Here is a 15,375-nt window from a genome sequence, read left to right as displayed (position 1 = left end):
TAAGACAAAGACATAAACAATTGGTAAATACAGGGGAAAAATATAATATATAAAACAGAATAAAATGAAATAAAATATGAACATATACTACTGAGGTACACTGAGGTTGTGCAGTAATGTAGTAAATGTATGTGCTTAGTGAGAACTGGTTCTGTACAGGTATGAACAGAATGTACACAGGTATTCACATAAATAGATATACTGCGATGGTTTACACGAACACACACACACACATACATATCTCCATATACACACATATGTTTATATGTATTTATATTTAGGTTTCTAACTCATTTCTTTTTAGGAGCCAGAAACACCTGGTCAGGACATCTCTACTACCTGTGCCGAGGCAGCCCACGTTGACAGTCCTTCCATGGTTATCTTGGTGCTGAGTAAGAAGTAAGAAAAAGTCCAGAGCAAAGTTTATAAGATAACTCAGTAAACCTTCTTGTTGTTGTAGTACCTTGAAAGAATCTGTTGAAAAGAAGGTGTGGCCATGTGTGTGTGTGTGTGTGTGTGTGTGTGTGTGTAAGTGTTACGTAAAGTCTCTCTGTAATTTAACTAAAAGCTGTGAAACCTGAGTCCACACACACACACACACACGTTACTTGAACAAACTTTATTGTCAACACAACACTGCTCAGAAGCAACACTAAGAAAGCTCTCTGTGTCTCTGATGTAAACATGTTGTTGGTCTCCAAGCAGCCAAATAAACAATCGCACACTGTGGAAGTGACGATGTCCTCTTATGGGAAATGTTGGACGAGGCAGAGATGAAGCACGCCACTCGGCTCTGCTACACCTTGAGCATCATCTTCTGTTTTCTGTTAGTCATAGCACAGAGTCATCCTCAGTGACTTAAACCAACCATTGTTCCTCCAGCCGGGAAAAGGTTTAAACTTCCTCTGGCTAACGTGGTGAGTATCATTAGTTTTACTTAGTTTGATTGCTTTGAAGGTCCACTTGCTGGCATTTCAGATGGAAAGCTCTGCAAAATGCTGGTAAATAAACCTTGAATTAAGTTTTTGTTTGTCAAACTGCTTTTTTCCAGGTTAAGAATAAGCACTGTTGCTGAAAACAGCTTTAATTTCTCCGCTGTACATTAAACGTTCCTTTAAAGCCGCACTAATCAAGATGTTTATAGTATAAATGTGAAGGTCTGCAGTTCTACAGAGTCCTGTAGCCTCTTTTAGCTCCAAGCTTTGGTTTTGCAGCATGTTTACTGTCTGGTTCTGTCTCAGTGTTTTCTGATAAAGACACTAGTAGTATTACAATGTTTCTCAAATATATACAAATATGTACAGCAATTTTAAACATAACATTTATTCAAAATATATACCACACATACAATATAATGATAGAAATAGAAAAATAATACTATGATATAGTGTATACAGAAATATGAAATACAATAAATAATATAATGTAACTGTAATATAATGTAAGTTAGGTAGTGCTACTACAACTAGCAAATTGAATTAGTATTTTTATTTATTTGAGGAACTGTGTAAGAAAATAAGTCTAAAATCTTTAAATTTCCTTTTTCTGAGTGAGAGGAAGAAGAGAAGGAACTCAATGTTAGAAACAGTGACTTTAAGGACGAAGAGGAGCTATTCTCAGTCATCCTGGAGTGTGAAGGAGTTAGTGAACAGAGGGATTAGAAAGAGGAGGAGTGGGGAGGAGGAGGAAGAGGAGGAGCTGCAGATGGAGGAAGAGGAGGCGTCCTGTCTGTCTGTGTCCAGAGGAGAGGAGCGGCCGCCATGTTAACCAAGAAGCCCGGAACCTCGGTCCTCCCGACGGGTGAGCACAGCCTCTGTAGCCGGCCAGAGGGCGCCTGAGCCCGGCCAGTGTGGCGGGGACACACCGTTGATTCCCCGCCTCTGATGACCTCTCTTTAATCTAGCGTAAATTAAAACGTAAAGAGCCAGAAACGGAGGAAAACACCAACTGAGGGAAGGGCTTGAAGCACTGCTAGCTAACAGGAATATAAACAGACTCTGTCTCGCCTTCCTTCCTCCGCTCACTAAATTATCTCTGTAGTTAATCTTATAAAAGGGAGACAAAGCGGAGAAGCTGTGGTTTGAATGTAGGAACAAAACAAACAAACAAACAAGCAAACTGAAAGCTGCTCCAGACGTCTTCCTCTTCTGTCTGTCAGGTTTATTTTTAGATAGCGTTAGCTAACCGACAGACGAGAGGTGACAGCAGCAGCAGCACAGACAGGTTTCCCGGTGTGTCCCTGCTCTGCTTGTGTCTCATTTAGCTGTTTGTCGAGCCTTTACGATAGTTTGGTGCCTGTAAGGTGTTTCACGGTGTATTGTGTGTGTGTGTGTGTGTGTGTGTGTGTGTGTGTAATGTTAGGTATGGTATGTGGTGGTGTTTTAGCGTGTGTGTGTGTGTTTTCGGTTGCTGGGTAATTTTTGGCCTCCAGCTCCTGCAGACCGAAATAAAGCCTCGGTTCAGTTCAGTCAGAGGTCACTTGGCTTCTCTTCGGTGTTTTAACGTCAGTATAATGTCTTTTTTCTGGCTGTCACTTCGAAAATATCTAACAATCAAACGCCTCATGTCATTGAAGTAGCTTGACAAACATGCTAATGCTGTTATGGACAGTTAGCTATTCTCATATTCACGCTGCAGCTCCGTGTTGTTGTTTTACGGCTTCCTGAGCTGCTAATGTCTCTTTTTAAACCATTAGAAGACATTTACTTTGTTCTCCAGAGGTTTCTAGCATGACGATGGGTATTTATAGAACGCTATAATGATTTATCATCATTTAAATGTAAATATTTAATGTTAGCCAATAGTCATTTAGCAATTAGGGCCAGACCAATATATTGGCGTGGTCAGTATCATTGGCCAGTTGTAGCTTATCGGTTTCAGCAAATATGTTCAGCAGAAAACTAACAACAAATTGTAGTACAAAGACATGTTTGAGATAATTCAGGATTTGTCCACCAGAGAGCCCTGATACGTTTATATTTCTACTGTAAAACGTCGCTCAGAACATACCAGAGTTCTATTCTGTAATAACCAAATTTAAGGGCTGCTTGTCACAAATGTTTGATGTTATGTCTTTAAAGAACAAATAACGGTTGATATATATTGTTACAGAGTTTTAACTTTTAAATATTTATATTGGCTTCAAAAATCCAGTATCAGACCTATTATAGGTAAAATATAAATGTCTGTCGCCTCAAGACAACTATCTGTAATAATAGGAAGTATTATAGACTAACATGTGAAATAATGTAGATTCATTAAATTCTGTTGTAACTAATATCTGTTGAGTCGAGCTTTAAGGCAACCTACTTGTCCACCTTATTAGGTAGCTGTAGTTGGCACAGCTAACCTAGCCTTGATCCAATAGCATCATGATTCTGGGAAGCCGTCTTTAGGAAGCTGGACACTTCAGCAGCTGAGGCGTTATAACATTCGTAGTGTTTTTAGTAACTTTTTAAATATCTTTTGGTAAGGAAATCAGACAGGAAATGTGCAGACAAAGAAAGAAGGGGATTCAAATTGGGGACGTCACGGTTACGTGGTATTGGTCGTGGACACCATGACGCCCTGTCTTAGCAACTTTTAAGGTGGATGAAACCTGTGTCAGGTGAGCGTAAAGTAACTAAAAGTTATTCTAACAGAGGGTGCTAACTTCTCTTGAAGACGATTCAGTCTTCCCAGCAGCAGTGCCCTCAGTGCTGCCACTGGTGGCCGCACAATTTATAAATAAGACTGTAGTTTTAATCATTAATATTCCTGCCATAATACATTTCTGTCTTAAATCTAATTTTATGAACGCCTGAGCAACTGAAATGTTCAGGTGCCTTGAGGTGGCTACATATTGTCGCCGATTAGGGCTGAAGCACTATTAGCCTGCAGACAGTGTTTGTTGTAATGTATGTTTTTATTCCATCATTAAGTAGCCATGTTGCCACTACTTGCCCAGCATAAGAAACTGAATGTAAACACAGGCTCCTATTAGATGTCCTCAAGTAGCCCTGTGACTACCACTAGCCCACTGTTAGCCTGCTTGGTAATATCACTGTAATTGTGGTTTGGAAGCTGACTATTGTAATGTAAACACAGAATAGTATTGTAGTGTGAAAGTAGTGTTTGTATGTAGAGACATGTAGTTACATAATGTAAACACAGACAACTAACCTGTAATGTCAACATTAATGTGGCTCAGAGGTTATTAACTCTAATACTAAGTGTACAGACTGTACAGATTTGCAGATAGCCTTATGGTCACTGTCAGATCACTGTTGGCTTGTATATAATATTGCAGTTGAGTTTGTAATAATTGATAGACAATAATGATTATTATTAAAATCGATTAGCCAATATCTCGCCAGTATTGGCTTCATCATAGTGTATTCTGTGTCAGTCTGATTGTTACATTTATGAATCAAATAGTTATCAAGTCAATAAGTCTTTATCACTGTCAAACTAATGTCAGCAGTATTTTTGATCTTGTTTTTTAAGGGCAGATTTTATAACTATCAAGTAATAAAATTACACTCACATGTTGGCTGTTAACCTCATGATTGTGGCACCGAAGGTTGAACTTCCTGCTCGGCAGGTAGCAGGCCTTTCATACGGCTCTGTCTGCGGTCTCATCCCTCTACTTACTGCACGTATTCACCATATTGGTGGCTTTATTACCAGTTCATTGGTGGTTTGAATTTGAAGCCAGTGTTTCCTCCTGGAGACTGTGTGGTGACAGTTTGTGCTGCTTCAGGCTGCGTTTTGTTCCATTTTTGTGCCCCAGTTTTGTAAACACCAACACTATAAAGCATGCATTTCTACATTTGTACTTGCGTTGATAATACATAGTGACAACCAACAAATGTCAATCAAATTAGGATGTTTAGTCAATAACTATTTACCCAGGTTCCAATTTGAAAGCTTCACAAATGAAGTATTGATTAATATAAAATCTTTTCACAAGGAGAATTTATTAGTGGATGTTTTTGTCTAGAAGTTTCTCACCACAGTCCCACAATGTTGCCAGCTGTGAGCAGCTCCTCCATTTCTGTTGAGCAGCGGGAACAGTGTCTAATACTACATTCACCACCGGCTATTTTTAAGCCCTCAGTATGCTTCAAATGAACTAGTGTCTATGTAGTCTCGGCTTATTGAATTGTATAAATGGGGATGAGAGCACACTTCTGTAGCTGTACTAAGAGCCATTCACTGTATACACTGAGTTTAGAGGGTGGTGTCTTTATTTAGCCTTTCCAAAGTGGATTAAACACTGTTTGTCTGCTCTAATGTTGCAAATGTTAGCATGTCCGGCTAACTACCTACCTACAGCAGTAACTGAACGTTACCTCCAAGGCCCATTTCATACTACATGATATTGTGGGGTTACAGTTTTGCGTCACACCTAGCACATCCACTGTCATGTTTTCCCCCTGCAGCTAACATTAGCTTAATTAGCTAGGCTACAGTTTATAAAATCTGCCCATGACTTTTGCGTTTTGTCGGGCAAAGTTGTCAGACTAAAAGACATAAACTGTTTTTGTCTGTGTGACATCAGGGACTCATTGTTTCAAAATCATTAAGAATTGTGCTGGTAAATCTGCCACCGTTATCTTTGTAAACTGCACAGTTTGACAGGTGTAGCAGCAGTAAGCATACTGAGGCCTGTAGAACAAACTGATATTGGCTTTTAGACTTCTAATTATACTTGACGTAGTTGTTTTTACAGTAGGAACTTAAGAATGTCGGTAGAACCAGTCGACAGTGTGCAACTGGCATCCTAAAAACTCCAGTGATTCATCGACAGTGGTGAAATTTTCACTTTCTGAACTTTGTAGTGTTTTACCTCAGCACCTCTGTCAGTTTGTGACCCATCTGAGCGTCACAGCGCTGCATGTCTGCGGTCACGTTGCTGCAGATTTTCCCACTCGTCCTGTCGAGCAGCATGCCGAGCGTGTTCGCCGGCGCTCTGGCATCTCCAGCTCGGTGTCAAGTTCACATTCAGCATGCTGCTTTTCCACTCTGCTAGCGTGCATCTGTCCGGCTCGCAGCAAGGAATACTGTATGTATAGATCCCTGGTACTATATCCGTATGCACTGCACAGGCAGAGTGCTGTAGAGCTGATGAAGGGCTCAGAGGCCAGTTTGAATCAGAGCCCGAGCGATACTGGAGGGTACGGTGCTGTATTGTTTTAGGCTATTAGTTTGCTTCAAGTTTGTTAAATAATAGGAATAATTAAGTTAGTTCATTGACAGAATAATTTTGATAAGTGACTAATTGAAGTAATTTATCAACAAAATATTCCAAATATTCTCTCACTAGTTGTCTAATCAGTTAATCAATGTATGTTTCTGCATTAGTCTGCAGGAAAGTAAGAAAACTCAACAGAACAAGTGTGTGTAAGTGCCTGTGTATTGATAACCCGATCAGAATATATTGCGATATCGATTGTCGTCCTCAGGCTCAGTCATTAGCAGGATTATAGTGAAGATGCATTAGAGGCTGCATTGTTTTACTGCGGCGTGTTTGTGCTGCGTCTGCAGTTTGTATTCAGCTTTGAATGCAGTCTGTTTGCCTCATCAGGTGTATCACGGTGATGATGATGCACATCAGAGGCTGTGGTGTTTGCATGTTCTTCATCATGTAGTCGTGTGTTGGCAGTCTGCACTCTGTGGAGTTGCTGAATGTGATTTGTCTCCCCGAGTCGTCCTCATTAGCAGGATTACAGTGAGCGTTCAGATTAAAGGCAGAGAGCAGCAGCCGAGACCATCTGTCTGCTTCAACCTGCACGAACCCAGGAAGGTGGCCTGTGAGGGTCCCTGCAGCTTAAATGCTGATCAGGACACGTGTCTGGTTCTCACCTTCATATCTGTTTATTCTGTCCATCATCATCCAGCTGTAGACTTTGTCACATCACCTCCTGATATTTCCAGCAGTTTCAGAAACTGTCGATCCGGCCAGAGTTTAAACGATGTTTCGTAAATCATTTAGTCAATTTAATTATTTTTCACGCAAAAACTCCAAACATTTGCTGATCCAGCCTCTCAAATGTGAGCATTTCTCTGTTTCATATCATCGGAAATGAATCCAAATGTTTTTGTGTTTCGGTCGGACAAAAACGAGCAATTAGAAGACATCACCTGAAATACTCCCTATCCTTAATGATTAATATTAAGCTATTATGATGCTGATGTGTGATCTACAGGCGAAGATCGTTAACGCTGCCGCTGCAGTTTGTTTGTTTAGTTTGGTGTTTATGGCTGATGTTGATGTTCTTCATGATTACTGAGACGACGAGGTCCTGACTGGACTGTGTTTAGTTGTGACTGAGGAAGATGTCTCGAAACCTCCGACTGAAGTAGAAGCAGATAAGAACGGTGGCAGGAAAGTTGGTCGAACACTTATTATCGCGCTCAACTCTTCAGTGTATGAAGATGGTGGTCCGCTGTGACCTCTGACCTTTAACCCCACTGTGTTGTTGCTATTGACATGTTTCTATTAAAGGTGGTGACGCTTCAGAGAAAGATGGAGTGGTAGAGAGAGGTAGGCAATGTATCGAGGATTATCAGGCTATATTAAAACGTTCATCCTCCTTAGACTGAGTCAACCTGCAGGACCCACAGCCTCCAGACTAGACCGGATCACTTTAGCCGGGGTCAGCCCGGTCCAAGGCAGCTTCAGTTGATTTCAGTTCAGGGGTGTACACTCAGTGGCCAGTTTATTAGGTACACCTGTAACATCTGATCCAGTCCAATGCAACACCTCAGCCATAAACTGCTTTATATTGAGATGTGTCTCTAATGTTTTAATATAAACATATAGTGGAATTAACACCTCTAAGAAACAAACTCTGGCCATTATAAGGTTCATAAAGGTAGAATATGTGGCAGTCAGAGCTGGATTAGACTCTATAGGTGTTCCTAATTAAGTGGCCAGGGAGTACATTTGTTTATTTAGCTTCTAGTTTTATCAAAAGTGGGGAAAAACCTGTTTCCAATAAAGCAAAGCAAACTCAAAGCTGTCTAACAGCACATTCACTTCATATTTTACAGGAGCTGAGTGAGAAAAATGTTGCTGTCAGATATTCACCACATCCTCTTGTGTCTTTTTAGTAGTTTGTGGCAAATGATGTAAAAGCATCAGAGCAAAAAGATGACAGAAGTTGTCATGATTAGCTGTGATTGGTGCATTTAAGCAAAGAGGTGGTGCTGATCAGTCAGTGCACATCTTTAAAGAAGCTGTTATATATGGAGGCAGTCAAGGCCGTGTCTCTATATGTGTTTGTGTGTGCATGTTCCTGATATGTCTGTTGCGTAACAAGCTCTTTTCATGGTGGTCATGACATCTGATACTTGGTATGTTGAAGGGAGGCATCGACACATCTTGTACTTTGAAAGGTTGATACTTTGTCATGTAGTCTGCTTCCAGTGTAACACCACTAATTAGTCAGAGCCCAAACCTGGCAACCCCACAATGAGAGAAAGACTGTAGAGATGCGGTCAACAGATAGCTCCGAAGCTAACTGCTGCTAACACCAGCGGACAAGAAACACAATGTTGGATGGTAGCAGTTTCCCCCTGTGTCCAGTCTTTGTGCTAAGCTAGGCTAAACACTGGATTTATCTCTGTATTGGACACACAGAAATGACACTAATGTCATCTGAATAAGAATCATCATCCTCTGTCTCTTTCTTTCTTTTTTTTTTATTTCCAGGCAAAGTGGGCGAGCCGGTCTACTCTCCTGGTCACAGTGGCTCTCAGACAACGTCGCCTGCCGCCCTGCCGCGGCTCCGCAACAACAACCACAACCCCCTGACGGTACCAACACACACACACACACACACACCTTTCATTTTACGTTATCGGCACCAATTTACTGCATTACTGATGTCGTTGGTGGGTTAATTCCTTATATTTATATAACAACAATGATAGAGAGCAACACTCACACTTCTTAACAGGTGGCTGTGATAAGCACTTTGAATTGGACATCAGTACCTTCACTGTAAGTGCAGACTGACGGGTGTCGATGGCATCGAGTGAAAAACTGTCCTCCTTTGGCCTGTTTACTCGTTCTTTGGTCTAAATCCATTTAGATATATTTAGAAAGCATGTTTATATTCCCCAAACTTTATTGTTTTAGAATTTGTGCTGAAGCTAAGTTAATATATTTTCACCAATATGGAAATATTTCAAGCCGTAGTGATACTGAAGCCCTGGTGCATCACTGCAACATGTCTGCAGCACAGAAGGGAAGGTAGAGCACTTTCATATAAACTCAAAGCAACCGAACTTTGGAAAGTAAAGCTGGTATTTAAAGTCATTTTTGCAGTGCAATATATCTGCATGTCTGAAGTAAGGATAGAATCTGTGTTCATCCTAGATTAATAGATAATGTAGTGTTTTTGAAACCTAAATATGTTTGAGGAACAATATAAACATCGGCAACTCATACAGAAACACGTGCCAGTGTATCCTGGCTTGTGTTACATTATATACATTTGGCTTTTTGTCCTCTACATACACACATCTGGAGCACTTTGGGGGTCAGTGTCTTGCTTAAGGACACGTCAACATGTGGTCAGAAGGAGCCAGGGGTTGAACCACCAAATCATACAATCAGTAATTGACAACCTAGTCTAGAGCTGCATCAACCTGCCACTGTGTCAGAGTCACGCTGGCTTTAGAACACTAGCAAGCTGCAGTTAGCGTGTTAGCCTGCTGTTAGCTCTGTGAAGGAATGATTGTCCTTCCTGTAATTTCACTATGTTGGTCTGTTCTGTATCGACATGTATTTCCTGTCTGTCCGTCTTGGGAGAGGGATCCTCCTCTGCTGCTCTTCCGGAGCTTTCTTCCATGTTTTCCCTGTTTTGTTTTGGGGAGTTTTTCCTCCTCTGAGGGTCTGAGGACAGAGGGGGTCGTATGCTGTACAGGTTATAAATTTGTGATTTGTGATATTGGCCTCTATATGAATAAAAATCGACTAGACTTGCATTGGGGTGAACTGAGCAGCAGTTCTCTGGAACAGTCAGCTGGAGCCACTCGACTAATAATAGCCTTCTGCTCCAGGATGCTTTAAACAGCTGATTGGTTTATAGGCTGGTGTGAAGGACACACACACACACACACACACACAGGACTAATGGTATAAAGGAACTGATGCAGCATGTATTACCTTCAGAGTAAACCCGACAGGGTTTCCCGTAACATATTATAGTGGAGGCTTTTATGAAGTGAAATATTAACTTCAGGGAATTGAACCAATCAGAGGCTCTGTATCATTAATGAGTGAGGTAACCACTTATTGGCCCGAGCAGATTTGACAACCTTTGATAACCAATTTCACCTGCTGAGCTGCTGAGTCAGACATTATCAATGATTATCAGTGTAGTTGTCGGTTTAAACAGTTGTCTCACTCATCAAATATGTGACTCCACCTAATGAGGCTAATATTTAATAGTGATGTAATATAATGTCTTCTCACGTTAGTGGAGTCGCTCTTTATTTCATGTCATGCGGGGAACCTTCACTATGCAACCCTGCAGTCACGATTATCTATTCTATAAGTATTAAAAGTTAATCTGGTACTTTTGTTTCCACCTTTACTACGTGATGAGCCAAAAGTATGAGGCCAATGAGATAAATTAATTAATAAAAATAAACTCATGGATTCCCGCATTTGCTGCTTTTGTCTGTTTTCTGTGAACAAAACAAGTAATTTGAGTCATTTGTGTGTGTGTGTGTGTGTGTGTCAAGGTGTTGTCAGGTGAGGGAGGAGTCAACAGAGCCAAACACTCTGATGTGTCACTGTAACTACTGACAACACACACACACACACACACACACACACACACACACTCTCAGCTCTTTGAACTGAGCCGTGTGTGTGTGTGTGTGAGACAGTGAACTGAAACCAAATGCACCTCTGTTATCTGAAAGGACCCAGGTGTGCTGGTCACCACGGTAACAGGGAGTGACTCAGTGAGCGAGAGACAAAGACAGAGAGAGAGAGACAGCTGTCTCTGTGTTAGTCCTTCAGTCACAGACTGAATGAGTTCTTCATTTGAGGGAACACATAACTAATTTGTGGGTATTAATTATCCAGATGTTCACCCCGACAGCCTCCTGTGTTGTGTTCAAGAACACCCCGACATCTGAGATTTGAGAGTTGGCTTGTGTTATCTTTTCAACAAAAACCACGAAAGTTAACGTTGAGGTTTGATTTTCAGACACCACACGTTGTTATTGGTATATTTTTCAGCAGATATCACTAAGTGGTTGACAACAATAACATCCCTTTGACAAAACGTTTGAAGGAACAATCATATAAAGTAATCAAGTCAACAGTATTTGCAATTATACATGATTTAGATTAAAATACAAAAACACACCAGGATGGCCCTTTAAATAAACATACTGTCCATAAAGAACAAATATTTTAGCTTCTTAAATGTGAGGATTTTCATATTTTCTCAGTTTTATATGATTGTATGTTTTGATATGAGACCGTGTTATAGCGTCCCTGTCCACTGGAGACGCTGCATTTTTATAGTATTTGTATTAATGACACCCCTGAAGAGGTCATCTAGATTTATGGGACCTAGTCCAGGGGTTTTCAAAGTCCGACACTGTGGGCCCCCCCTGTGTTCAGACTCTGTGTGTTCAGATTTAGAGTTATGAGAAGGGGTGCTGTAGTACCTTCATGTCCTCCATGAGCTGTGTGTCACATCTGCTGCTGCTGTAACTGCTGACTGTCGATCAGCGGCCAAACTAACTTCCTGTTGTTTTTAGAACACCAGCATGCACCTGTGCCTTTCACCTTTCAATATCGCTGCTTTCAAAATCAACAGACGGTATCATTGAAATCATGAGTTGCAGTCTCACTTCTCGTGTTGTCCAGACTGTCCTCACCCTGTGGCTGATGTCTGTTTGTGTTTCCCTTCAGGGAGGCTCTAAGGCCGCCATGTCGGACGCCGTCCAGCTGTCGTCGCAGTCGCAGGTCCACGTCACCCAGCTGTACGAGGAGAACACCAACAAGCGTCCGGTCCTGACCTCCCAGCCCAATGGCCTGGCTCCGCTCAGCTCCACCCGGCCGGGCCTGCCTCTGCCGGACCGCCAGACCTCGGCCTCGGAGCCCGCCCACCACTGTCGGCAGGGCAGCGCCGCCTCCAACAAGTCGACGGACAGCAAGCCAAAGCCCACCTCCTTGTCCCCGGAGCATGCCATGAAGCAGTTCATGTCCAAGATGTCGTCGTTCGAACACCACGAGGTGTTCAGCTACCCCGAGGGTGAGTCCGTTTAAACTGTCCTCCTAAAGATGCACGTTTTCATCGGTTGATGCTGATGATAACAAACCAACAATCTGTCGTTGAGGTAAATTCCATTAGACGAATCAGTGAAACTGAATGTTTTGGTCTTGGGAATGAGAATGATGTTCTTGCTTCTCCTCAGTGTATTTTGTTGGTCCGAATGCTAAGAAGAGGTCAGGGGTCATGGGCGGAGCCAACAATGGCGGCTATGACGATGATCAGGGATCCTACATCCACGTTCCACACGACCACATCTCCTACCGCTACGAAGTCCTGAAGGTCATCGGCAAGGGCAGCTTTGGACAGGTGCGACTAGTAATAGTGCGACTAGTGATAGATGTGTGTCATAAACCTTCTGGTCTGTTAGATGTAAGATTAATGAGAGCATGGTGTACCTCCTCCCCCGCAGGTGGTGAAGGCCTTCGATCACAAGTCGCAGACCCACGTGGCTCTGAAGATGGTCCGCAACGAGAAACGCTTCCACCGGCAGGCGGCGGAGGAGATCCGCATCCTGGAACACCTGAGGAAGCAGGACAAGGACTCGAGCATGAACGTCATCCACATGCTGGAGAACTTCACCTTCCGAAACCACATCTGCATGACCTTCGAGCTGCTCAGCATGAACCTGTACGAGCTCATCAAGAAGAACAAGTTCCAGGGCTTCAGCCTCCCGCTGGTCAGGAAGTTCGCCCACTCCATCCTGCAGTGTCTGGACTCGCTGCACAAGAACCGCATCATCCACTGCGACCTCAAGCCTGAGAACATTTTGCTCAAGCAGCAGGGACGCAGCGGCATCAAGGTAAGACTTCATTTTCACCTCGTTTTTCTGTGCGCTGCCAAGTAGCAGCCACTCAAATCTGTGCCACTAAAGTCTTAATCGAGCTATAAAACATGCTGTCTTTCTGTTTCTGTCTCTCTCCAGGTCATAGATTTTGGTTCTAGCTGTTATGAACATCAGAGAGTTTACACCTACATCCAGTCCAGGTTCTACCGAGCGCCAGAGGTCATTCTAGGTAAGAAGAACGAACATGGAAAACTGAAAACAGCCTTTGCCTTAGCTTTCATCTTTTCACTTTGTTTTGGTTCGCTGGTTTCAGGTCATTCCAGCCATGAAAACCAAATTTGCTGAGACTTGACACTCCCTGTGCAGTCGATGTTCACTGAACTTAATGTTTGTTTGCTATCAACATGCAGTTTAAAACTCTGCAAGAGTCTCTGCTGGTTGCAACAAGACTCCAGTAAGTTACTGCTCCTGGTCAAGAAAAGGTCCAGCACATAGTCCCTGTAAAACCACAACTTTACACAAAGGAACTGTAATGCTAAGCTAATGGGCTGCTGGCTGTAGCTTCATATTCACTCTACAGATTGGAGAGTGGTATCGAGATTCTCATCTAACTCCAAGAAAACCAATCATTTTACTTATTTCCTAATTGTTAAACGATTCCTTTGAAGGAGGTAAAACATGCACACACACTGGTATTGTACTTCAAGGGTCAGCTGTCTTTGTCACCTTCAACTACCCACCCTTGGTAGCACTATGTAGAACATGCAATATATAATATGTATTGAGAGATTAGACTCTTGTTATTGTGGTCAGTTTCAAAGAGAACAACCGGTTGTGAAAATAATAAGCACAACATAACCCTTAGAAATGTTTTGTCTGTCTACCTTTAAAGCAGTCTGCAAGTCCAACAATGTAATAAATCCTAGAAGATTTCATGACCACATTCATTGCAAAGGTCCGACTTAACATAATCAAAAATAGTCACGTTATTTTTAGCTCTGGCAGACCACAGTCAAAGGGGGGGCGGTGTTAAAGGGTTTGTGCAAGAAACAACCAAATGTTTTGTTTTCTGACAACAGAGCTTGTCAGCACAGCGCATACAATTCTCAGATCATGGATGAATGCAGTACTTTAACACAAAACTAAAGACGGATAAATGTTTGTATGTAAAGTATAATCCATCTGCAGCAGGTTTCTCCTCTCAACAAGTAGAAATACAGTGAAACCAGTGGCTGCCTGGACGGTGGAAACCACTCCATCAGTCTAAAAACTGAAAATGATCAGTGGGAATGTGAAGTATTTATCAGCAGATCATTTTGATGGTTGAATGTGGATTTTGAAAGTGAATCTCCTCTCCTCCAGGCTCCAGGTATGGGATGCCTATCGACATGTGGTCTCTGGGCTGCATCCTGGCTGAGCTGCTGACCGGTTACCCGCTGTTGCCGGGTGAAGACGAAGCCGACCAGCTGGCCTGCATCATCGAACTACTGGGCATGCCCAGCCAGAAGCTCCTTGACGCCTCCAAGAGAGCCAAGAACTTTGTGTCGTCCAAAGGCTACCCGCGGTACTGCACCGTCACCACGCTGCCCGACGGCACCACTGTGCTGAATGGTGGCCGCTCGCGAAGAGGGAAGGTACGCGGCCCGCCGGGCAGCAAGGACTGGAGCGCAGCGCTGAAGGGCTGCGATGACCCACTGTTCTTAGACTTCCTTAAACAGTGTCTGGAGTGGGACCCGGCGCTCAGGATGACGCCCAGCCAGGCGCTGCGCCACCCGTGGCTGAGGAGGCGACTTCCCAAGCCGCCAACAGGAACCACCACAGGGGAAAAGACCTCCTCCTCCAAACGGGGCACAACCGACGGCGCCATCACCTCCATCTCCAAGCTCGCCACCACCTCCTCAACAACCACGTCCTCCTCCTCCAAAACCAGGACTAACTTGGCAGCGATCACCGATGCCAACGGAAACATCCAGCCTAGGACGGTTCTGCCCAAGCTGGTCAGCTGAGAGTGAATGCACCCCGCTCGCTGTGGTGGGAGTTGTTAGCTGTGCTCGTGAGCAGCGTGAGCAAACCAGCTGGAACTGAATAAAACTGGTTTGTCCAGTTTTGAAGAGCGTTTGGTTTTTTCACGCTGGTTTTCACAGCGTTGCTGGAGTGCGTTCAGGACAAATGGAAACTTAGCGTTGGGGTGTTAAAATTAGCAGAATGGCCAGGCTGAGCTGAAGGAAACTTTATTGATGAATTGGGGTGCGTTCAGTTCTTTTACGTTGTGAGCAGCAAGACAGGAAGTGACCACAT

The 15,375-nt window shown here is 43.0% G+C and overlaps 1 protein-coding gene across 1 annotated transcript; it reads left to right on the top strand.

The window, feature by feature from the left end:
- Positions 1-1,760: 1,760 nt before the first annotated feature.
- dyrk2 (dual-specificity tyrosine-(Y)-phosphorylation regulated kinase 2) lies at positions 1,761-15,236 on the top strand. Its single transcript, XM_070928974.1, has 7 exons — positions 1,761-1,800; positions 8,699-8,802; positions 11,930-12,272; positions 12,436-12,599; positions 12,703-13,092; positions 13,216-13,306; positions 14,440-15,236. The coding sequence occupies exons 1-7, from the start codon at positions 1,761-1,763 to the stop codon at positions 15,081-15,083; spliced, it is 1,776 nt and encodes a 591-aa protein (XP_070785075.1). The 3' UTR covers positions 15,084-15,236.
- Positions 15,237-15,375: the final 139 nt, after the last annotated feature.

The sequence above is a fragment of the Enoplosus armatus genome, chromosome 22 (genome assembly GCF_043641665.1).
Source record: "Enoplosus armatus isolate fEnoArm2 chromosome 22, fEnoArm2.hap1, whole genome shotgun sequence".
Lineage (NCBI taxonomy): Eukaryota > Metazoa > Chordata > Actinopteri > Centrarchiformes > Enoplosidae > Enoplosus > Enoplosus armatus.
This window is presented reverse-complemented; position numbering and strand designations above follow the sequence as displayed.